Source organism: Eretmochelys imbricata, chromosome 11, assembly GCF_965152235.1.
Source record: "Eretmochelys imbricata isolate rEreImb1 chromosome 11, rEreImb1.hap1, whole genome shotgun sequence".
NCBI classification, from domain to species: domain Eukaryota; kingdom Metazoa; phylum Chordata; order Testudines; family Cheloniidae; genus Eretmochelys; species Eretmochelys imbricata.
In genome coordinates this window covers 31,615,064-31,638,981 of record NC_135582.1, presented here as the reverse complement: position 1 = coordinate 31,638,981, position 23,918 = coordinate 31,615,064, and the positions used below count along the sequence as shown (strand labels likewise).

The 23,918-nt window shown below is 41.4% G+C and overlaps 1 protein-coding gene across 5 annotated transcripts in view; it reads left to right on the top strand.

The window, feature by feature from the left end:
- The window catches only part of ACVR1 (activin A receptor type 1), a 137,603-nt gene that overhangs the window by 40,677 nt on the left and 73,008 nt on the right, over positions 1-23,918 (top strand). For all 5 annotated transcript variants that reach the window (XM_077830000.1, XM_077829996.1, XM_077829999.1 and 2 more), the window contains exon 2: positions 19,772-19,842. In XM_077830000.1, the coding sequence (XP_077686126.1) occupies positions 19,772-19,842 (71 nt within the window). The remainder of the gene's footprint in view (positions 1-19,771; positions 19,843-23,918) is intronic.

Genomic DNA, 23,918 nt, shown 5'->3' with positions numbered 1-23,918 from the left:
TTCCCTGTCCATGCAAAAATTTTCAAGTTTTAGTTAAAATGTTGAATGAATGTTTTAAAAATACATCTTTCCCGAGTAAAAAGAAAAGGAGGACATGTGGTACCTTCGAGACTAACAAATTTATTTGAGCATAAGCTTTCGTGATCTACAGCTCACTTCACCTGAATGCATCCAGTGAAGTGAGCTGTAGCTCACAAAAGCTTATGCTCAAATAAATTTGTTAGTCTCAAAGGTACCACAGTCCTCCTTTTCTTTTTGCGGATACAGACTAACACGGGTGCTACTCTGAAATCTTTCCCTAGTGTTCGCAAAAAGAAAAGGAGTACTTGTGGCACCTTAGAGACTAACCAATTTATTTGAGCATAAGCTTTCTTGAGCTACAGCTCACTTCATTGGATGCATACTTTGGAAACTGCAGAAGACATTATATACACAGAGACCATGAAACAATACTTCCTCCCACCCCTCTCTCCTGCTGGTAATAGCTTATCTAAAGTGATCACTCTCCTTACAATGCGTATGATAATCAAGGTGGGCCATTTCCAGCATAAATCCAAGTTTAACCAGAACGTCTGAGGGGGGGGGGGGAGGGTAGGAAAAAACAAGGGGAAATAGGCTACCATGCATAATGACTTAGCCACTCCCAGTCTCTATTTAAGCCTAAATTAATAGTATCCAATTTGCAAATGAATTCCAATCCAGCAGTTTCTTGCTGGAGTCTGGATTTGAAGTTTTTTTGTTGTAAGATAGCGACCTTCATGTCTGTAATTGCGTGACCAGAGAGATTGAAGAGTTCTCCGACTGGTTTATGAATGTTATAATTCTTGACATCTGATTTGTGTCGATTTATTCTTTTATGTAGAGACTGTCCAGTTTGACCAATGTACATGGCAGAGGGGCATTGCTGGCACATGATGGCATATATCACATTGGTGGATGTGCAGGTGTACGAGCCTCTGATAGTGTGGCTGATGTGATTAGGCCCTGTGATGGTGTCCCCTGAATAGATATGTGGGCACAGTTGGCAACAGGCTTTGTTGCAAGGATAGGTTCCTGGGTTAGTGGTTCTGTTGTGTGGTATGTGGTTGCTGGTGAGTATTTGCTTCAGGTTGGGGGGCTGTCTGTAGGCAAGGACTGGCCTGTCTCCCAAGATTTGTGAGAGTGTTGGGTCATCCTTCAGGATAGATTGTAGATCCTTAATAATGTGTTGGAGGGGTTTTAGTTGGGGGCTGAAGGTGACGGCTAGTGGCGTTCTGTTATTATCTTTGTTAGGCCTGTCCTGTAGTAAGTGACTTCTGGGAACTCTTCTGGCTCTGTCAATCTGTTTCTTCACTTCTGCAGGTGGATGTTGTAGTTGTAAGAAGGCTTGATAGAGATCTTGTAGGTGTTTGTCTCTGTCTGAGGGGTTGTATCGCAGAGCTTGGCTGTAGACGATGGATCGTGTGGTGTGGTCAGGGTGAAAGCTGGAGGCATGTAGGTAGGAATAGCAGTCAGTAGGTTTCCGGTATCAGGTGGTGTTTGTGACCATTGTTTCTTAGCACTGTAGTGTCCAGGAAGTGGATCTCTTGTGTGGACTGGACCAGGCTGAGGTTGATGGTGGGATGGAAATTGTTGAAATCATGGTGGAATTCCTCAAGAGCTTCTTTTCCATGGGTCCAGATGATGATGATGTCATCAATATAGCGCAAGTATAGCGTTAGGGGATGAGAGCTGAGGAAGCGTTGTTCTAAGTCAGCCATAAAAATGTTGGCATACTGTGGGGCCATGCGGGTACCCATAGCAGTGCCGCTGATCTGAAGGTATACATTGTCCCCAAATGTAAAATAGTTATGGGTAAGGACAAAGTCACAAAGTTCAGCCACCAGGTTAGCTGTGACATTATCGGGGATAGTGTTCCTGACGGCTTGTAGTCCATCTTTGTGTGGGATGTTGGTGTAGAGGGCTTCTACATCCATAGTGGCCAGGATGGTGTTATCAGGAAGATCACCAATGGATTGTAGTTTCCTCAGGAAGTCAGTGGTGTCTCAAAGGTAGCTGGGAGTGCTGGTAGCGTAGGGCCTGAGGGGGGAGTCTACATAGCCAGACAATCCTGCTGTCAGGGTGCCAATGCCTGAGATGATGGGGTGCCCAGGATTTCCAGGTTTATGGATCTTGGGTAGTAGATAGAATATCCCAGGTCAGGGTTCCAGGGGTGTGTCTGTGCGGATTTGATCTTGTGCTTTTTCAAGAAGTTTCTTGAGCAAATGCTGTAGTTGCTTTTGGTAACTCTCAGTGGGATCAGAGGGTAATGGCTTGTAGAAAGTGGTGTTGGGGAGCTGCTGAGCAGCCTCTTGTTCATATTCCGACCTATTCATGATGACAACAGCACCTCCTTTGTCAGCCTTTTTGATTATGATGTCAGAGTTGTTTCTGAGGCTGTGGATGGCATTGTGTTCTGCACGGCTGAGGTTATGGGGAAAGTGATGCTGCTTTTCCACAATTTCAGCCCGTGCACGTCGACGGAAGCACTCTATGTAGAAGTCCAGTCTGCTTTTCGACCTTCAGGAGGAGTCCACCTAGAATCCTTCTTTTTGTAATGTTGGTAGGGAGGCCTCTGTGGATTAGTATGTTGTTCAGAGGTATTTTGGAAATATTCCTTGAGTCGGAGACGTCGAAAATAGGATTCTAGGTCACCACAGAACTGTATCATGTTCGTGGGGGTGGAGGGGCAGAAGGAGAGGCCCCGAGATACGACAGCTGCTTCTGCTGGGCTGAGAGTATAGTTGGATAGGTTAATGATATTGCTGGGTGGGTTGAGGGAACCATTGTTGTGGCCCCTTGTAGCATGTAGTAGTTTAGAAAGTTTAGTGTCCTTTTTCTTTTGTAGAGAAGCAAAGTATGCGTTGTAAATGGCTTGTCTAGTTTTAGTAAATTCCAGCCATGAGGAAGTTTGTGTGGAAGGTTGTTTTTTTTTATGAGAGTATCCATTTTTGAGAGCTCATTCTTAATCTTTCCCTGTTTGCTGTAGAGGATGTTGATCAGGTGGTTCCGCAGTTTCTTTGAGAGCGTGTGGCACAAGCTGTCAGCATAGTCTGTGTGGTATGTAGATTGTAATGGATTTTTTACCTTCAGTCCTTTTGGTACGATGTCCATCTGTTTGCATTTGGAAAGGAAGATGATGTCTGTCTGTATCTGTACAAGTTTTTTCATGCAGTTGATAGATTTCCACTCCATACGGCTAAATGCAGTGCCTTGCATAATGTGTGATAATACAATGCGCATGATAATCAAGGTGGGCCATCCCTAGTGTTGTTATATGTTGACATTGGTCCTCTATCTACATTATAACTTCTAATCAGGTCTTGAACGCAGTAGAATATGGGTTAAAATACAGATCCATCATGCAGCATAGGTGGGACTATCCTCTGCTTTTATGGTGTACAAAAATCATCATACAGCCTTCAAGTTCTGTAGGGCTGGAAGCACAACACAAGTACACTTTTTAAAACATGGGCCCGTACTGTGCTGTATTATGTTCCCCCAGTATGGTGAAATTACAGTGCAGAGACAGGACCTTTGTCAGACTTGCTTGCAACCATTATTCTAAACATCCCCTAAAATGGGTTCTCAAACTGGGGGTCGGGACCCCTCATGGGGTCATGAGGTTATTACATGGGGAGTCATGAGATGTCAGCCTCTACCCCAAACCCCACTTTGCATCCAGCATTTATAATGGTGTTAAATATGTGTTTTTAATTTATAAGGGGGGGTAGGGGGTCGCACTCAGGCTTGATATTTGAACGGGATTACCAGTACAAAAGTTTGAGAACCACTGCTCTAAAACTAGCCCAAAACTCTTAATCGTATGTTTTGATTTGCAAGAACAAAATACTGTTTGATCTTTAATGGTCTTGTAAAGTTACAAGAACTAGTTTGTCAGGAAAATTCTTGCAATGTCTTTTCTGAAGCAAATCCATTTCAGGGAGGGCAGCTTCTTGGAAAGGGGAATGCAGAAGTACCTCATCAGCTAGAAAATTCCTTCTTCTGTCTTTATTTACGGCTGCGAAGTATAAACACCATCTAGTTTAAGTGTTCAAGTAGTTTGGTGGTCAGAATATCAGCATCTGCATATTCATCCTTAATGGTATTTAGCAGGCTTAATTTAAAAAAAGAAATTCTACAAGCTAAAGAATGTTGTTCTGTCACCAAAACAGACACATTTTCATGTAAAGACTAATAAATATTCCACTTTGATATTCTGACAAGCCCTGTGTTCTTTTCTGTAGGGAAGCAAGTTAAGATTAGAGTTTCTCTTCCCTCTTCATCTGTCACTTTGTAGCACACACCTTTAATGTGACTTAAACACTTCTTTAATAACTAATTTTGAAAAGCCTACAGACTAACAGATTTATTTGGGCATAAGCTTTCGGGGGTAAAAAACCCCAGTTCTTCAGATGCATGAAGTCACTCCATGCATCTGAAGAATTGGGGTTTTTTACCCACAAAAGCTTATGTCTGAATAAATCTGTTAGCCTTAAAGGTGCCAGCGGACTCCTAGTTTTTGTGGATACATGGCTACCCCTCTGATACTTGTTTATCCCTGAATCTGGTTGAACAAATACTAAAGGTATTTAGAGCTAATATTACACAAGTAGAAAAGGAGTACTTGTGGCACCTTAGAGACTAACAAATTTATTTGAGCATAAGCTCTCATGAGCTACAGTTCACTTCATCAGATGCATTCAGTGGGGAGATTTATATATATAGAGAACATGAAACAATGGGTGTTACCATACACCCTGTAAGGAGAGTGATCAGGAAAGGTGAGCTCTTGCCAGCAGGAGAGCAGGGGGAGGGGGACCTTTTGTAGTGATAATCAAGGTGGACCATTTCCAGCAGTTGACAAGAACCTTTGAGGAACAGTAGGGGATGGAGGGGGGGAATAAACATGGGGAAATAGTTTTACTTTGTGTAATGACCCATCCACTCCCAGTCTCTATTCAAGCCTAAGTTAATTGTATCCAGTTGGCAAATTAATTCTAATTCAGCAGTCTCTCATGGGAGTCTGTTTTTGAAGTTTTTTTTGTTGAAGAATTGCCACTTTTAGGTCTGTAATTGAGTGACCAAAGAGACTGAAGTGTTCTCCGTCTGGTTTTTGAATGTTATAATTCTTGACGTCTGATTTGTGTCGATTTATTCTTTTACGTAGAGACTGTCCAGTTTGGCCAATGTACATGGCAGAGGGGCATTGCTGGCACATGATGGGATATATCACATTGGTAGATGTGCAGGTGAACGAGCCTCTGATGGCGTCGCTAATGTGATTAGGTCCTATGATGGTGTCACTTGAATAAATATGTTTACTAAGTTGGCATCAGGCTTTGTTGCAAGGCTAGGTTTTTGGGTTAGTGTTTTTGTTGTGTGGTGTGTGGTTGCCGGTGAGTATTTGCTTCAGGTTAGGGGGCTGTCTGTAAGCGAGGACTGGTCTATCTCCCAAGATCTGTGAGAGTGAGGGATCATTTTTCAGGATAGGCTGTAGATCTTTGATGTGCTGGAGAGGTTTTAGTTGGGGGCTGAAGGTGACAGCGTGTGGTGTTCTGTTATTCTCTTTGTTGAGCCTGTCATGTAGTAGGTAACTTCTGGGTACTCTTCTGGCTCTGTCAATCTGTTTCTTCACTTCAGCAGGTGGGTATTGTAGTTGTAAGAACGCTTGATAGAGATCTTGCTGGGATTTGTCTTCTGTCTGAGGGGTTGGAGCAAATGCGGTTGTATCGTAGAGCTTGGCTGTAGACAATGGAGCGTGTGGTGTGGTCTGGATGAAAGCTAGAGGCATGTAGGTAATATAGCAGTCCATAGGTTTCCGGTATAGGGTGGTGTTTATGTGACCATCCCTTATTAGCACCATAGTGTCCAGGAAGTGGATCTCTTGTGTGGACTGGTCCAGGCTGAGGTTGATGGTGGGATGGAAATTGTTGAAATCATGGTGGAATTCCTCAAGGGCTTCTTCTCCATGGGTCCAGATGATGAACATGTCATCAATATAGCGCAAGTATAGCGTTAGGTGATGAGAGCTGAGGAAGCGTTGTTCTAAGTCAGCCATAAAAATGTTGGCATACTGTGGGGCCATGCGGGTACCCATAGCAGTGCTGCTGATTTGAAGGTATACATTGTCCCCAAAGGTGAAATAGTTATGGGTGAGGACAAAGTCACAAAGTTCAGCCACCAGGTTTGCCGTGACATTATCGGGGATAGTGTTCCTGACGGCTTGTAGTCCATCTTTGTGTGGAATGTTGGTGTAGAAGGCTTCTACATCCATAGTGGCCAGGATGGTGTTTTCAGGAAGATCACCGATGGATTGTAGTTTCCTCAGGAAGTCAGTGGTGTCTCGAAGATAGCTGGGAGTGCTGGTAGCGTCGGACTTGAGGAGAGAGCCTACGTAGCCAGACAATCCTGCTGTCAGGGTGCCAATACCTGAGATGATGGGACGTCCACGATTTCCAGATTTATGGATCTTGGGTAACAGAATATCCCAGGTCAGGGTTCCAGGGGTGTGTCTGTGTGGATTTGTTCTTGTGCTTTTTCAAGGAGTTTCTTGAGCAAATGCTGTAGTTTCTTTTGGTAACCCTCAGTGGGATCAGAGGGTAATGGCTTGTAGAAAGTGGTGTTGGAGAGCTGCCGAGCAGCCTCTTGCTCATATTCCGACCTATTCATGACGACGACAGCACCTTCTTTGTCAGCCTTTTTGATTATGATGTCAGAGTTGTTTCTGAGGCTGTGGATGGCATTGTGTTTTGCACGGCTGAGGTTATAGGGCAAGTGATGCTGCTTTTCCACAATTTCAGCCCGTGCACGTCGACGGAAGCACTCTATGTAGAAGTCCAGTCTGTTGTTTCGACCTTCAGGAGGAGTCCACCCAGAATCCTTCTTTTTGTACACAAGTATAAACCTCATTAAAAGTATTTGCTACACACACAAGGTCACTTCCCAAAGTTAAAATCTGTACTATTTGCCTCTTAAAATAATGTCTGTCTGTCTCTTTCCACACAACTCCTTGGTTGTCATAACAATCTGACTTGTGATTGGCTTTTGTTTACAGTTGTGCCACTAACAATGGTCAAGCTAAGCTTTCTCTTAAAATAAGTAAGCCCTCCTTTCCCTGAAGCTCTGTGCTGCGATCTTAAGCAGCAGGGCCAGGATACTGCAGACACTTGTGATTGGATCAGAAGCATTATAGTAGGTGAGTTCAATATCTGGCATATTTGCAGGATTGGGCCTTATGTTTTCCTCTTCTATAACAGAATCTTCATTCTAAACTGGTTTTCTGCTGTTAATTAAAATGCCTCTGATTATGGAGGTGTATTGATATGAGCAATGGTTTGGCGTGGCTGCAGCAGAATTCAGGATTACCCAAACCAGTTTAAAAATATACTGTTGAGATTATTTTTAAAAGGGGAAAAGTATTCAAGAAGGAGCTCTGTCTTGCAGTAGCAGCATATCTCCAGCATGCCTGTTGGCTTCAGCAAGCAGGCTGCAATCCTCCCCTTCCCTAGGAGCATAAAAGTGTAACCCAGTAACATTTTGAATATTAAATAAGGATATTTACATTAATGAGCTGCTGAAATATGTGGGAAGCAGTAACGTGTGTACTTATTGTTAAATGTCTTGCTTAATTGATGTTTAGTTTGTGTGCCTGGGGTAAATTGATAAGATGCACAAAGCCAGTGCATACTCAAGTTGTTGAGCCTAACTTTCTCATGCAATTACTTGTGAATGTTTGTTGTTTGTCAATACAAATGATAGATCAGTATCTATGTGGCTGTTTTGCATACATAGAATTGTGCACAGTTTTTAAATGTTCAGGGGTGATGTCACCAGTGAACCAGATTTCAGAGTAACAGCCGTGTTAGTCTGTATTCGCAAAAAGAAAAGGAGTACTTGTGGCACCTTAGAGACCAACCAATTTATCTGAGCATGAGCTTTCGTGAGCTACACTAAGGGTATGTCTTCGCTGCCCATGTTACAGTGCTTTATCAGAGAGCTCTCCCAGTGATTAAAAAAAGCCCACCCCGAATGAGCGCTCCTGGCGATAGTGCTGTCGATGAGCTAGTCTACACTGGCAATGCTAAAGCGCTTTAATATGCTCTAAAACCCACCTCAGTGAGAGGCATAGCTCCCAGCGCTGTTGCATTGTCTACACTGGCACTTTACAGTGCTGAAACTTGCTGCGTTCAGGGGGGTAGTTTTTCACACCCCGAGCGAGAAAGTTGCAGCGCTGTAAATTGCCAGTGTAGACGAGCCCTGTACTGGCGCTTTTCAGCTCTAAAACTTCTGTTGGGGGGGGGGGTGTTTTCACACCACTGTTTTAGCGCTAAAAGTGGCTGTGTAGACACAGACTTAATTATTGAATGAGCATTTTTAAGAAACATTATTTTGTGTGAAAGGAAGAAGGCTCTTCAGCCTCTTCCTCTTTCATCATAGTGCTGTATTAGGCCTTGACGTCAGTAAAAATGCAGTGAACTTGGCTACTGTTTGAGTGGAGTATGGCTTTGGCTTCTGTGAAAGGCAGTAAACCATATATAGTAACATACAGAGAGGCTTAAAAGGCACAAGTAGAGTGTAATGTGTCTTGACTCTTTGAAAGGGCTTGAAGAAAATTCTTTGACAATTCCTCACCTACTATCCTGGGTGAAAAGTACCTGCACTGCCAACCCCCCACCCCCCCCAACCTTTCTCCACAGGCTGTACCTATTTAACTTGCCACATCTTCACTGTTCTATAAACTGTGTAACTCACCCCACACGCAATATAAAATCCTGAAGCCGCACATACCAGTTAATGAATGGTAGGCTCCCTGAATAAATGAGTTTTTGGGCTTTCCCCTTTGGGGGGAGAGGTGGGAATTGGGCCCAAGCCTCTTACAAGACTCCTCCTGGGTCTGCTCTTCTCCTGGACACACTTGAGACTCCTCTTAAAGGAGCTTCACTGACATTATTCCCTGCCCACCTCTTCCCCCTTCATATGGAAAGCAATTAGTGCTGCCTGTTCAGCTTTGTTCCTTTGGAGCCTCCCTCACCTCAAAAAAGGAGGGGCGGGAGAGGAAAGAGCCAGGGGTTCTCTGCCTCCATTCAGTCCACTTACCCGGGCAGAATTTCTCCTGTGTGAGTAGGTTGTTCCAAGCCCTGTATTTGATACTTACTTGTTCCCTCACATTATAATTTCTCTAATCAGTATGTGAGCTGTGAGTGACGGCATAGACAATAAATGTATGCTAGCTTGATGCCAACAGGGAGACCAAATGAGATTTTATTCCTGTAATTGACTATTCTACTCTGGGTGGGTGGGTGAGTTTTTGTTTTCTTCTTCTTCTTTTTTGTTTTAAAGCTAGAACAGCTATGGAAATCAAAGTTTTTCATAAGTCAGACTAACTTTTATTAAACTTGTTGGATTTGTTTAGTGGATGACACCTTGGTCCAGGAGTTAGTGCTCTTCTCTTTGGTGTCTCTGCTATTGACAGGTCGGACAGGAACCCAACACATCAAAACTTCGCAATGCCTACATTCTTGGTGCATCTCAGACTGAGGCTTCCTGTCTTTCAGACTGTTTCTGCTGGGCTGAGATGTTGGTACTCTAGTGATGGGTGCTTATACACATACACATGCATGTGCCAAATGCAGTGTGAGCGTGACTGACTTTCATGTCCTATCTTAGTGATGTAGGTAAGGGGATGGGTATTTTCCCCCAGGTCAGAGAACCCACAAGTGCAATTCTTCTGACTCTGGCCTGGCCTATGCTAAAAAGTTAGGTCGAGCCAACTATGTTGCTCAGGGGGTATGAAAAATCCACACCCTGAGTCATGTAGTTCAGCTGACCTAACTGCCAGTGTAGACGGCACCAGAGAAATGGAAGAGACACTGCCTCTGCTTGGGGAGGTGAATCGCCTACGCTGATGGGAGAACCCCTTTCCTCCATGTAGGTAGTATCTGCACTCAGTCAGGCACTATAGCAGCTCAGCTGTAGCCTTTCAAGTGTAGCCTAGATAAGCCCTTTGAAGGCCTTGGTTTTGTGTATTGTTTGGGGGAATATGTGTGTAAGGTCACATGATCCTCAAAACCCATCTGTAATTATTCCCCTATAACGGCAGGGTGAGGACAAAGCTTATGTAAATACTGGTTTTAATTGCTGATGAGCTCAGCTGATGTGCACCTATCATGGAAGGTAGAATTACAAATCAATACTTTCTTTTAAAAAAAAAAAATCTTAGGTACATGCAAAATATGTGCAGCCCTTGGGGTCTTTGTCAGCTGCCACCAGCGCTGTCAGTATTTCAGAATCTCTGTGCTCCTGATCTCTTCAGAATGCTTTGAACTTGTTTAATGGGGTGTGTTCATGTCTGTGCCATATTAAGATTGAAACATAGTTTCTAATTTCTTCATTAATTGGACCTGCCTTGCTTTCATTTGGACCATTCCATGGGGGTTCAGAATGTGTGTAAGTGATGTTCATGGTCCAGTTACAGAAACAGTGCCACACACTACTTCCAGGAAGTTGTGTTACTGTCAATGCCACCTTAGATTTTAAGAGTACCTGGTTCTCTCTTTACAGCTTCCTGATTGTAATCACCAGTGGAGCTGCAGGACTGAGGAATTCTGGGTCCTGTGTAGTCAGGCCATAAAGTGATATATTGAGAGGAGATCAGTGGAGTTTCCTACAAAGAATAGGATAATGGTTATGTATACTTTCGTGCAGTGAAAATATGAGAATCCTAAAATCAGTTTGCCATATTGGATTAGTACCCAGGCATTTAGATGGTTCAGAATGCTATCCCTTTTACAGTGCTTTATGAACACCAGTCTTAATTTTCTGAACTTGCTGTACACTTGCTCTTTCTGAATCTGTTCTCTGTCCCCAGTTTAGAACTAAAAGCTTACTTTCTATTAAGCCACTGGTCTGGAATTTGAGTTCCTTTTTGCAATGAGACTCTCACATACTGTCTTGGGATGCTAGTTAGCTTTTTAATATGCATAAAGTTTGCAATTTTAGTAAATATTTGAATTTGTAAGTTTGACTTTTTTTTAAAAAAAAAAAAAAAATCCTCTGTTTGTATTTAACTTTCCCAGTGGCCCATAGCAGCTTTAAATGTAGTTTGTTCATGAACAATCTGCTTCTTTGTACTTGACGTGGATGTGTATTTCCAGAAGTAATACTGTAACCCACTGTGTGTTTTTACTACCCTCTAGTGGTGATAGTAGCTGTAGTAGTTCTTAGTACAGAAAATGCCTGTTGAATGGCAGTACCCAGATTCATTAAAAGAAAGTCGGGGAGGGGGAATACGTGTCTGGGTATGGAATTGGAAATAAAGCTTGATGCGTTATTAGCTTCACACCAAAGTCTCTGTCAAAAATTAATGTGAAACCCCAGCAAACACAGGTGTATGATATGCCACTTGCTATTTTTATTTAATTTATTTTATTTTAATATTATTTATTATTTTATTTATTTATTTACCTTTATTTTTAATCCATCTTTCACAGACTCTCTTGTTTTGCTTTTTGTTTTTTCCCTTGGCAATGAAAGACTTTGCTAGTTGGTTTTATTTTTGTTTCTCTTTAGTTTGTCTCATGTAGACAATACACAATCCTATATGCTTATAGTGCAATGCTTTACATCTGAATTGTCAGCCTTCCAAAGGAATGTTTTTACATCCAAACACTTTCCTTTGCATTTTACAAAAGTAAACTTTTCTCTTCCTGAAACTTTAAGAAAAATGGAATTTGACCCCAAATTCAATACAAGAATGATCCTTTAATACAAATCACTAATTAAATGGGCAAAATTTCACATGGGTGTCTCCAAATGTAGGTTTGACATGCATTTTGTTTTTAAAATCCTGATATTAATGGAACTTGTTCTTATTTATTTTTAATTCTAAACAGGTTTTAAAAACAAACATTACTGTGCTGTGTTGGCAACTAAAACTTTGAAGTATTGTGTTAATGAAGAACAGCCTGAAAGTGAAATTGATTAGAAACCTGTCTACCAAGCCTCTCCACTGTCCTTTCGTGCTTTAAAAGGAAGGACTTCACCATGAGGCTTAGAAACTCCAGACATCCTCTCAAACCAATTGTTTACAAACAAGATTACTCCCCCACCGTCCCACACAAATATTCAAACCAAAATGTGTGAACTAACAAGATGTGGGCCACTTTTTGTTACATCCCATCACCTGTCTATTTAGGCCCTGGTCCTGCAAAATAGTTCTAGAGTTGTGGGCCATTGCATTTTTGGCAGAGTTCCATTAACTTCAGTATGATTGAATCCCTGGATAGAAGGGTTCATGGTTCAGATCTGGGGCTTGTATGGTCACCTTTTACAGATGGGATCTTGTTCCTCTGTGCAGCTTCTAAAGTATCTAGGACTTGCACACTTCTGGCACTATGTAAAGTGAGCGCCTTCATTACCTGAAGCTGAGAGAGAAGGGAACCACCTCTCTCCCCCGAACAAAAAGCGTTAAATGATGAAAAGCATTTCCGATTTAAAATGTGAAGTTTTAATAATCTTGGGTGTTTATGTAGGCAAGAACATTCCCATTTGACCTTCTCACAGTATAACTTTAGGAATGTGCCCATGTTTATATAGCACTTTGAAGTTATAATAAAGCACTATGGAAGTCTTAATTAGCGTTACCAGTTTCTCTACAAGGATTTCATTGTACTATTGCAATCTTCTGTGATTTATACCTGAGTATTGTAGTGCTTCTTTTAGAGTATTTGTTAGTCATTGTTTAAAAAAAACCAACAACACCAAAAAAACCCCCACAAAATATACAAGACATAGTTTTCACTATGTCCAAAGAGTTCTAGTTATGTGGGTTGTGGTGGTGGGTTTTTTAAAACACCATAAGAATGGCCATAGTGGGTCAGACCACTTGTCTATCTAGCTCTGTATCCAGTCTCTGACAGTTCAGATGCTACACAGAGAATGAACAGAACAGGGCAATTTTGAGTGATCTATCTGTTATCCAGATCCAGCCTCTGGCAGTCAAAGGTTTAGGGACACCAGGAACATGGGGTTGCATCCCTATTCATCTTCATTAATAGCCATTGATGAACCTAACCTCCATGAATTTATGTAATTTTTCTTTTTTGGGGGGGGAGGGGGTACTTCTGGCGTTCACAATGTGCTCTGGCAGTGAGTTCTACAGGTTTGCTGTGGGTTTTGTGAAGAAGTACTTCCTTATGTTTGTTTTAAATTTGATGCCTGTTAATTTCTTTGGGTATCCTCTAGTTCTTGTGTTATGTGAAGGGGTAAATAACACTTCCTGATTGACTTCCTTGATACCATTCATGATTTTATAGACCTCTGTCGTATCCCCCTTTAATCATTTATTTTCTAAGCTGTATAGCCCCAGCCTTTGTAATCTCTCCTCACATGGGAGAAGTTCTACCCCTTATTATTTTAGTTGCCATTTTTGGCATCTTTTCCAATTCTAATACCTTCTTTTAAGATGAGGCAACCAGAGCGGTACACAGTATTCAACTTGTGGGCATCCCATGGATTATGATATTTACTGTTGTCTTATGTATCCCTTTTCTAATTGTTCCTAATGTTAGCTTTTTTTTGACTCCCACTGCACAGTAAGCAGATGGTTTTAAGAGAACTATCTACGATGACTCCAAGATCTTTCCTGAGAGCTAATAGATAATTTCGATCCCCATCTTTTTGCATGTAAAGTTGGGATTATGTTTTCCAGTGTGTGTTACTTTGCATTTATCAACATTGAATTTAATCTCTTCTGTTTCCCAGTGACCCAGTTTAGTGAGGTCTTCACAGTCAGCTTTGGACTTAACTATCTTGAGTAATTGTATCCTCTGCAAATTTTACCACCTCATTGTTAAGGCTACGTTTTAGTCACGGGTATTTTTAGTAAAAGTCATGGACAGGTCACAGGCCGTAAAGAGAAATTCACGGGCCCGTGGCCTGTCCATGACTTTTACTAAAAATACCCACCCGGACTAAAACTTAGGTGGAGAGGGCCCACAGGTGATCGGTTCCGGAGGCACTGTGGGTGTTGGGGGATGTGGCCTGGGACCCACACTGGTGCTGCCGGGGGAGGGGAGGTTGGCAGGGCTGGCAGGGGTTTCCTACCCAGCTCCCCATCCATGTAGCTTCTCAGTGGCAGGGGCCAGGGCAGGCTCTGTGCTGCTTCTGCCACAAGCGCCTGGGAACCACAGCCAATGGGAGCTGCGGGGGCGGGCAGCATGTGGTGTAGAGACCCCCCTCTGCCACCTATGAACTGCAGGGGGGCCATGCTAGTGGGAGCTGGGGAGCTCCCCACCGAGGTAAATGCCCCCACTCCCCAACCTCCTGCCCCTAGCCCTGAGCCCCCTGCCACGCACCCAAACTGCTGCTGCTGGCACCAGTCGCTGCAAAAGTGACAGACTCGCAGCCTTACTCATTGTTCATCACCCCCCCCCGCTTCCCCCCCGGATCATTGATGAATATATTGGACTACTACTGATCCTTGCGGGATCCTACTATTCACCTCTCTCCATTGTGAAAACTGGCCATTTATTCCTGCCCTTTATTTCCTATCTTTTTTTAACCAGCTACTGATCCATGAGGGGACCTTCCTTCTAATCCCATGATTTAAGGATACAATTTAGTCACGTGCGGCACCTCCAACCCCGCTGCAACCAGGGCCGTGTGCAGGATTTTGCCCCCTCCGCCCCCCAGCTTGTCAGTCTCCCCCAGGCTCCAACTGTCATTCCTCCCCCCACTTCAGCCCTCCCCTCTGCTTATTTTTAATAAAAGTCACAGACAGGTCACGGGCTTCCATGCATTTTTGTTTGCCTGCAACCTGTCTGTGACTTTTACTAAAAATAACTGACACAATCTTATCGTTACCCATAATTGTTTAGTTTGCTTAAGAGCCTTTGATGAGGGACCTTGTTAAAGGCTTTCTGAAAGACCAAGCACGCTGTATCGGACTCGATCACCGTTCTCCATATGCTTGTTGACTTTTTCAAAGAATTCTAATAGATTGGTGAGGCATGCTTTCCCTTTGTAAAAGTCCTGTTGACTCTTCCACAATAGATCATATTTATCTGTGTCTGATCATTTTGTTCTTTACTATAGCTTCAACCAGTTTGCCTGGTACTGAAGTTAGGCTTACTGGCCTGTAATTGCCAGAATCCCCTCTAGAGCCTTTTCTAAAAATCAGTGTTTCATTGGCCATTCTCCAGTCATCTGGTACAGAGGCCAATTTAAGATATAGGCTACGTACCCATGTTCTGAAATTTCATATTTGATTTTCTTTCAGAACTCTTGAGTGAACATTGTCTGGTCCTGGTGACTTATTACTGAATGGGTTCATGTCCAATCTGTTTGACAAAAATCCAATAGATTATGGAAAAAACATGGGCTTGGAAATTTGTGTTTACTTAGTGCAGTGTGTCATCCTCTTCAGAAAAAGAGAGCATATATTAGGTAGAATATGGTAAGCATTTTCAGTGACCGTAACTCAGACGTGCTGGAATTGGTTTGTTTGCCTGGGTTTGTGGTAGGCTGATCACCTAGCAAATACCGAGACAATAGAGCACTGGCTTACATGTAATCCTGTTGGAGCAGTGGGAGTCAGCTTTGATGTTTGTTGATAAAAGGTGCAGTTTATTGGTCGTAACTGCATTTTAAAAAAAAAAAAAAAATCAAAAACCACAACTATGTCTGATTCCTGCAGGTGAGCAGTCAGGGCTGTCTTCCTTCAGTTCTCTACACTTTCTGACGCAGGAACAGTAGTTCCTTTGTCAGGTTTATCTCTGCAGCAGGAAATGTTTAATCTAAAACTTCGAGTGGCCAGGATGTCGCTGGAAAATCAAAGCTGAGAAGTCAGTCAGCTAGCTGGAGATGGGATTGTGTGGCTGAGGTGCTTATCGGACAATAAGTCTCAAATGACAGATCATTTGAACGGAAAACAGCATTGAGCTGCTCTGAGGCTACGCATCTTGGACTGCTGCCACTTCTTTCCCCCTCTGCCTTACTCCTTGCTTTTCCAGCCTACACATCAGAAGATTGCTCAGCATTGCTCACATCAGAAGATTGCTCATATACCAAAACGCAGAGGGTTGTCTTTCTTTTATAACCAGTTATATCCTAATCACGGTCTGTTTTTGATGGATACGTTTCTGTTGAGGTAAGAGGTAATCTGTAGAACCTCCCTCATTGTTTTGATCATTGGCATCTGATTGTGGAGCAGATTTATAAATGAGTTTCTTTCTAAGTTTATTTTTAACTAGCTGAATTAACAGGCAACAGCAGATACTTCATTCTCTGAGCAAAATGGCAACCAGCAAGGGATCTTGACATCTCTTCCAAAGTTTTTGGCAGGCTTTCAACTATATAAATACAGTATGTTGGCTGGAGCCGGATAACCACATACAGTGCAAGAACAGATCTCTGGTTCTCTTGCTTACTGGAGTCTAATTTTATTATTTGGAATTTGTTTTTTGTTCTTACTGGAGCAAAGACAAATCTTTATAGAGAACAAACTTTTTTTGCCAAGGCTTTTGATGATTTTTTTTTTGGTAGCCGTGTTGATGGTTTGCTTCTCAAAGTCCTTTTCTCTCTCTCTCTCTCTCCCTCTCTATCTTTCAAAGGAAAATTAGAGTTGCATTAAGGGCTGAGGCTCACGCTCAAGCTCTCTGCCCTCTGCCTTATGATCATAGGCATAGTAGGAAATCCAGTTGTTGTGGAGTAACTCAGTTGTGAAGCACTGAGGGCCACAGTAGTAATTTGTCAGAAGCTCAAGGGCTGCACCTCGTCTGCACTAGGCATAGAATTTAATTGTCAGATATACACAGGTTTTTTTAGAATGCTATAAGTGTACACAGCACTTCACAGGGCATATAGGCAAAATATTATTTGAGGCTTTCAGGAGAAGGAATGCCATGGGAATTGTTGCAAAGAAGCAGAACCTAGGGTTCTTGGTGTCTGCTTTCCCCATGAGATAACTACATTATAAAATGCAGATTAGAATGCTGTGTGACTGACCTTCTTGTTCAGATTTATAATACAAAATGCTCATTTTTAAATAAGCGCGTCCAAAGAGGTTTGTATAAATAGGTGTCCTCAAACAGATCTCTGAATGTTGGTCAGTCAGCAAGCTTTTATTTTTTAAATTTTATTTCATTTAATTGGAAAGCAGTGAGAACTAGTGGATGGTGACGTGGGTTCTGTTCCTGGCTCTGACACTGGCCTACTGGGTGAACTTGAGCAAGTCACTTCGCTTCTCAGTGTTTGTTTCCATGTGTAAAATGGCAAGATTGATACTTACCTCCTTTTTTGAAGCGCTTTGAGGTACATAGTTGAAAGTTGTTATATTACTTATGAGATCAACTGGTTCTTCTGACCTCTTTTTTTTTTTTGGGCTCATCTGAAAATGACTCTCTAAACAGCATGATGGCCTGGGGATGAAAAACTGATCAGATGAATTTTTCAAACCGGATCCATTCACCATTAGGGAAGAAACTGTCATTTATGTTTTCTGAACATTTATTGTCCCTCTGTTTGCAGCTAAACACTACTGAAGCATAAACAGTGAATGTGGACCAATATTGACTACCACTAAGTTCTTAACATCATCCAGGCCAACGCTTACCAAAGAGAGGAACAAACACGGGAAAAGTTCTGTTTCTATTCAGTTTTTCAAGAAACTGCCCAACTATTAAGTGCGTGTTTTGAAGGGGTGCATGAGGGGGGGATAAAATAACTTGCTGTCTTCCAATTGTCCCCTTTTCTTTTTGTATCTTATGTTTCTTCAGTATCTCTTTTGTTAGTCTGCAAAATGCCTTTCATGTTCTTATTTCTAATGTCTTAACCCACTCTTTCCTCAAGAATGTTCCCTTTTTCCTCATTTTGTTGATGATCTCCCATTTAACTTCCTCCTTCAGTGTTTGTTTGCTTTACTTTCTTCCTCTGTTCCCAACACTGTCTGACGGCCTTTTCGGGATGTGGGTCTGTGCATGTCCCAACTTCTAACGGAGGCTGAGTGTGAATTTGAGAGTTCACGCCCTTCAGATACAGGGTAACTCCCAACCCTGTACTAATAGTAGCCTCCAGGGTTTCTGGCTTAACCAACTCCATGTGGTGTAGCAGCATCACTAGAATCAATTTTTTTCTGTCTGTGCATTTGAACCTTTGGTCTCCTGAAAGAGGCATGTGTACTGTACCACCTTTGTCCAGGCGTGCAGAAATTTATCTGGGTGTGGTCATCAAGAGAAGACTTGCTTAAGACGTCAGTTCAGATGAGACCCAGTGATGGAATGGTAGGGGAAGAGTGTTCTAGTCACATCCATCAATCTGCACAAACTTTTTTATGTCGAAAGTCCCTTCCAACTATTTCAAAAGGCTGAAATTTTTAAGATTGGTTGGCTGTCTTCTGAGTCAGCTTTCTGCCAGGTAAAGCTTCCCTGTACCATACCCTACTTTTATTTCTGCATTAAGTCACTAGCAGCCTGGCTTAAAGGCATGTTTTTCATGAGAGAGAAGTGAAAGTACTGAGTCTTCCAAATTTGATCCACTCAAACAAAAACCATTTCCAAGAAACTGAATAGGGACTATAACACTCCTCTATTAGGATAGTCCTAATCATTCTCTCCCTTGAAGAGAATAACTTGTCTTTAAACAAGCTATTGCCTCCATTTTTTATTAGAAGTGTATGAAGTTTGTTAATGCCAGAGATTTAGCATTGGAAAGAAAGGAGACCATTTTGATGGAAAACACAAGTGATTGCTATGGAATAGGTGGTTTTCTCAGAAACCTGTTAATATATTTCTTTGCAGTGACAGTCTGATCTTATTTTCATGTGTGTGAGGAGGGAAACCACCAATTCATGTGGAAAAACTAATGAAATACAGGCAATCTAATGAATTCACTTGTATCTAGAAACTATGCACATGCTGGAAATATCCCTTAGTTCTCTCACTAGATGCAATTGTTTTAATGTTTAGTAGCAGAGGAATAGTGTTGGGGTCACTGGAATGGAACCTTTCACAAATAATGCAGAATACAACTGGAAATTTAATTACTAAGAATAGTCGCTCAACTATGGAGTGCCCTCTTCCCTTCTAGCAACTTTCTCTGTTTTAAAGAAAATCTAATATAGTGGAATTTGTCCACCAGTGTTCTATGTCTGTCTGCATTGGCAGGCAGTGCCCTTCTCCCGATACCTCTTCCACTTAAAAAGATTTGTAGTGTGTATTAAGTTCACAGTAACTTTTTTTCCTTTTAAATCTTTCTTGTTTGGTTTGAAAGCCCAGAAATTCAATTGTGTGCCAGACAAGATTTGCTTTCAAGAGTTTGAATCTGCTTAGCTAAAACAGTATTGGAACAGGCTTTATACCCTGTAGCCTGGTCCTTGAGTAGGTGTTGTATCTGCAGTACAATACAAAATGCTAATTCTGTGAATCCCCTTCTCCCTCCTCATGTAAGAATTGCTGTGGAATTTGGAGGAAAGTAAGTATATATGTGAGAGGGGTGGGGTGCGTGTGTGTATGTGTGTGTGGTGTTTTTTGGTTCTAAAAAAAAAAACAAAAACCACAACCAACCAACCCAGACTTGCTGGCTGAGTTGTGTACATTGACCAATTTTATAAGTTTACAAACTGGGCTTTTGTTAATTTGAGTTGTGTAGTGGTTTTGTTTGTTTGTTTGTTTGTTTGTTTTTAAAGTCTACTATAAGAAAACCCAACTGCTTAACGGTTAAAGTACACTTATTTTCCCTTTTGCTCTTTCTGCAGATCTACAATGATAGATGGAGTTATGATTCTTTCTCTGCTGCTTCTGGCTTTTCCATCACCCAGTCTGGAAGGTAAGTAATGTGAATTACAGTGGGTTAGTGCAGCAGCAGTTAACTCCTGAAGAACCAGACTCAAATACAGCTTTAACTTTGAATCTGGTCCTAGTCTACTTTAGTGCAGTGTTCTAACCCTATACATTGACAGTTGACAAATTCTTCTTGCGAGTGATGTTTGCTTAATATTTCAGTTGGGCATTCATAGATAAGGAGATGTGTGAGGTCTTCTCTGCTGGAGGTGCCCAGTGCTCACTCAAATGAGGGTGGAAAAGCCTCAGTAGTTCAGATGAAGGTCTGTTAACCTCTGGACAAATGCTGCTCTTCTCCCTCTTACCTGAGTCAAGCACTGTTGCTCCTGTGTGTGTGTTTGATTACTAATGTCTTGACCCACTATTAGGTGTGCAAATTCTTCAGTTTTAACTGTACCAGTTGTTGTCCAAAGTAATTTAGAACAGTGCACCTGGAGATGCATGTACTTCACTCTTCTCTTTTTTTAATTAAAAAAGATTTTTATTTTGGAAACCTAAAAACATCTGAGAATCTCTATCCATAACTTTCTCTGCACACCCTACTGACAGGTAGGGGTGGGTTTTGTGTAAATAATGCAGGGCAAGGTGAATGTAGTGTCCAATCCAAAGCAAAGAGGAGAGGGGGAAAAAGGTGGGTAAGTGGCTGCAAACGCTAAGCCTATCAATAATACAAGTAGTTTGTAGTTTTAACATGACTCTCTCCTTTTCTAATAAAAATCTACATTTCAAGCCTAAAATGTCTTGATGGTGTCACTTCAACAAAAGTATAATGAAGTGTTCTGCAAGGGAAGAGTTAAATCCGTAATGGGGCTCTCCCTTTTTTCTGGAAATTGCTGCTGTGCTGATCCTAAGTGTCATGTGACCACATGCATGGTGTGAGAGGCATAGCTGGCTTCTGGGGTGAATTTAGAGTTACGCATTTGGAAGATTGTATATCCTGATTGTTCATCACCCTATGTAAATTGAGCATTTACACATGCAAGCCACTTTGTTTTGTGCTCAACTGAAACGTTGAGGTAAACTTGTCCCATAAATTTTCAAAAAGAGTGTGTCTAGTAACTCTCTGTCTCTCTTGTAGTGGAGTTACAGGTGGTGTAGCATGTGCAGAAAATTAGTCCTGCATTTTTCTTCTCCCCACCACCCTTTCTCTTCCCCACCTCCCATGGCTGATTTTTGTTCTCTGTATACTGGATGACTGCTGGGATGATATACTGCTTTATTTTTTTCCTGACTTAAACTAATAGTAAAAGTGGTCTTGCTTTTTTTTCTTAAGTTCTGATGTAAACAAATATGGAAGAATGTTCAACAAAAAAGCTTAGTGGAACCCATGATGCATCTTGGTTTGTATCTGTATGCTCATGTAGATATCTGATCTTGCAGCGGCCAGGGATTCAATGTTCTCATGAGAATTAACCACTTTGTTTCTGAACACTTTGGGTGGGGTGGAGGTTATGGGGGCCTGGATGGGGGCGGGGGCCAGGCCACACCTCACTGTTTGTGGAGGCATAGCCTCCCACAGCCTTCCCTACCTGGTCCTCCGTACAATTTCTGTACCCGATGTGGCTCTAGGGCCAGAAAGTTTGCCCATCCCGATCTAGCCCATATCCTGTCTTCCAGCAGTGGCCAATGCCAGATGCATCAGAGGGAATGAACAGGGAATGGTCCAACCCCTGTTGTTCAGTTCCAGCCAGGGCGGATTTGATTTAAATCACTAGTCAGGAAGACTTGATTTAATCATGGATTTCTACAAAAAGTGCATTCTTGTTGGTTGTTATAACCTTTAATACATATTCTTCACAACTCAGAGACAGATGCGTAGGTTTTCATTTTTAGAAGGTACACACTATACATTTTTAAAGTGATTTATTTTGAAAACTTTTCAGATTAGTTTTACAGTTATATCAGAAAATGATTGTTTGGTTATTGCATTTACCAAAAGTAATTGAAGCAGATAGTTCACCTCCAATGTCTTCATAAATATCTCCAATTCAACAGGTTAATCATTAATATTTGGAGGATTTTCTTGCCATGCTGTCTTAAGAGAACAACATCACCAGACAGACGTTTAAATTGTTTTATTTAACTAAAACAACAATGTTACGTATTTTGGATTTTTTTCTTCAACAGCAAACATATTTTAACAAAACAAGCGTATGAATTTTTGAATTTAGTTAAACATTCAAGTTTAAAAAATTTTTTTTTTAACTACAATAGTTAAATGATTTTTTTTTTAAATTAAATCGACAGTGTCAGCCAGATCAACATGAGAAACTTTAAAATATTGGCTTCTGCAGCGAACTCAGTCATCCTCACCTTCATTTTCCTGTTTGTTCATAATCTGGAAAAGAAAAACAAGCTTTCTTGCTTTTTCAGGTCCCAAACGATTTCTCAATTTGGAATGAATTAGTCCAAAGGAAGAATATTTTCTTCCTACACTGGCAGAAGAAGCTACTGCTGTTAAAAATGAGATTATCACTTCAGCAGTTTCTGAATCCAAGTGCTTGACTTCCACCAGTTCGCTGGTGTGACTTTCTTTAAAATATCATCAGCAAACATATATTTCTTGAACGGTTCACCCTTAGCTCTGAAGTTTATTATAGCTGGCATTATGGAGGGATGTTTGCTGGATGTCCATGTCCTAGCCAACTCCTCTTCTTCAGCAGTTAAGTTTGACCCTGATACCAAGTATTGAGCTGTGAGGTAGTGCTTGTCCCATTTGTTTTTTTTTAATGCTTGTAATTTAACTCTGTCATTGCATATTTCTCTTTTTAAGATCTCACTCAGTTCTTTTCAAATTTCAACAGCGTCAGCAATAAAACAGCTATTTCCCTGCATTTTGTTCAAGGCTACAGAAATAGGCTTCAGGGTACTCAGCGTCTGTTCAACATTTCTCTTAAGCCCAATGTTGAGAACTTTGGCTGTGACAGTGCCATCTATTTTTTTTTTCACAATTTTGTTCACAAACTGTCATCAGATTAAGCCAGTTCTTGATACAGTGCTCAAAACAGTCCACCTGAGTTCCATCGCAGGTCTTGTGGGCGAGTTAGCTTTGTTCCTCCCACTTTTTTTCAGAGCAGCTGCTGCAAAGTGGTTGCTACGGAAGTATTTTGCAATTTCAACAAGATAAGCCTTTATTTCTGGAACACTGAAGTCTTTGGCTAGGAGGTGTATCAAATGAGCACTGCAACCGTATGTTGTTAGCTTGGGGGACTCCGCTTTCTTCTAAATAATTTCTTCTCATCTTGGTTACGTTTCCAGCATTTCTGTGACCAAGCTACGTACTAGACATTTGAATTTTTTTCCACAGTTTGTTACAGTTTTTACTACTGCTACTTGTAAGTATTCTGCTGTGTGTGCATTTCCTGATGTATCAATTGTTTCTGTAAGAAAGACATTCCCTTCTTCTGTTATCACATAAGCACATACAATAGGATCATTTGGACATTGCTCAACCTATCAAGACTAAGGTTAACAATTTTACCCTCTAAACCTTTTGCACACTGTTCCATTACTCTTTCATACACTTTATCCAGCAATTTGCTTGCGACATCTGCTCTGTTGGGTGGACTGTATCCCACCTGGTCTTAATGACTGAACCATGTTAATGAACTGTGAGTTCTCAATCATACGGAAAGGAGAGTTTGTTGCATAAACAAACTAGGAAGTTTTTTCATCCATTACCTCTTTTTGTAATCTGCTGGTTCTTATGACAAACTTATCTATGATTGTTTCTGGATGATGGAGTGTGTGTGTGTGTGTTTTTCTCTTTTTTTGCTACAGGTGATATACTGTGGCTATGTGACATACATGATGTGACTGAAACACTGTCATTGGCAGATAACTCTGAAACTATAGAAAATGATGGTGATCTTGAAGGTGGATAGTCTTCAGAATCCTGATGCATCCGATGAAGTGAGCTGTAGCTCACAAAAGCTCATGCTCAAATAAATTGGTTAGTCTCTAAGGTGCCACAAGTACTCCTTTTCTTTTTGAGAATCCTGTATGTTCAGGATGGATTATCCTAAACAAAATAAGTCAATGCAGTTATTTAATTATTACCAC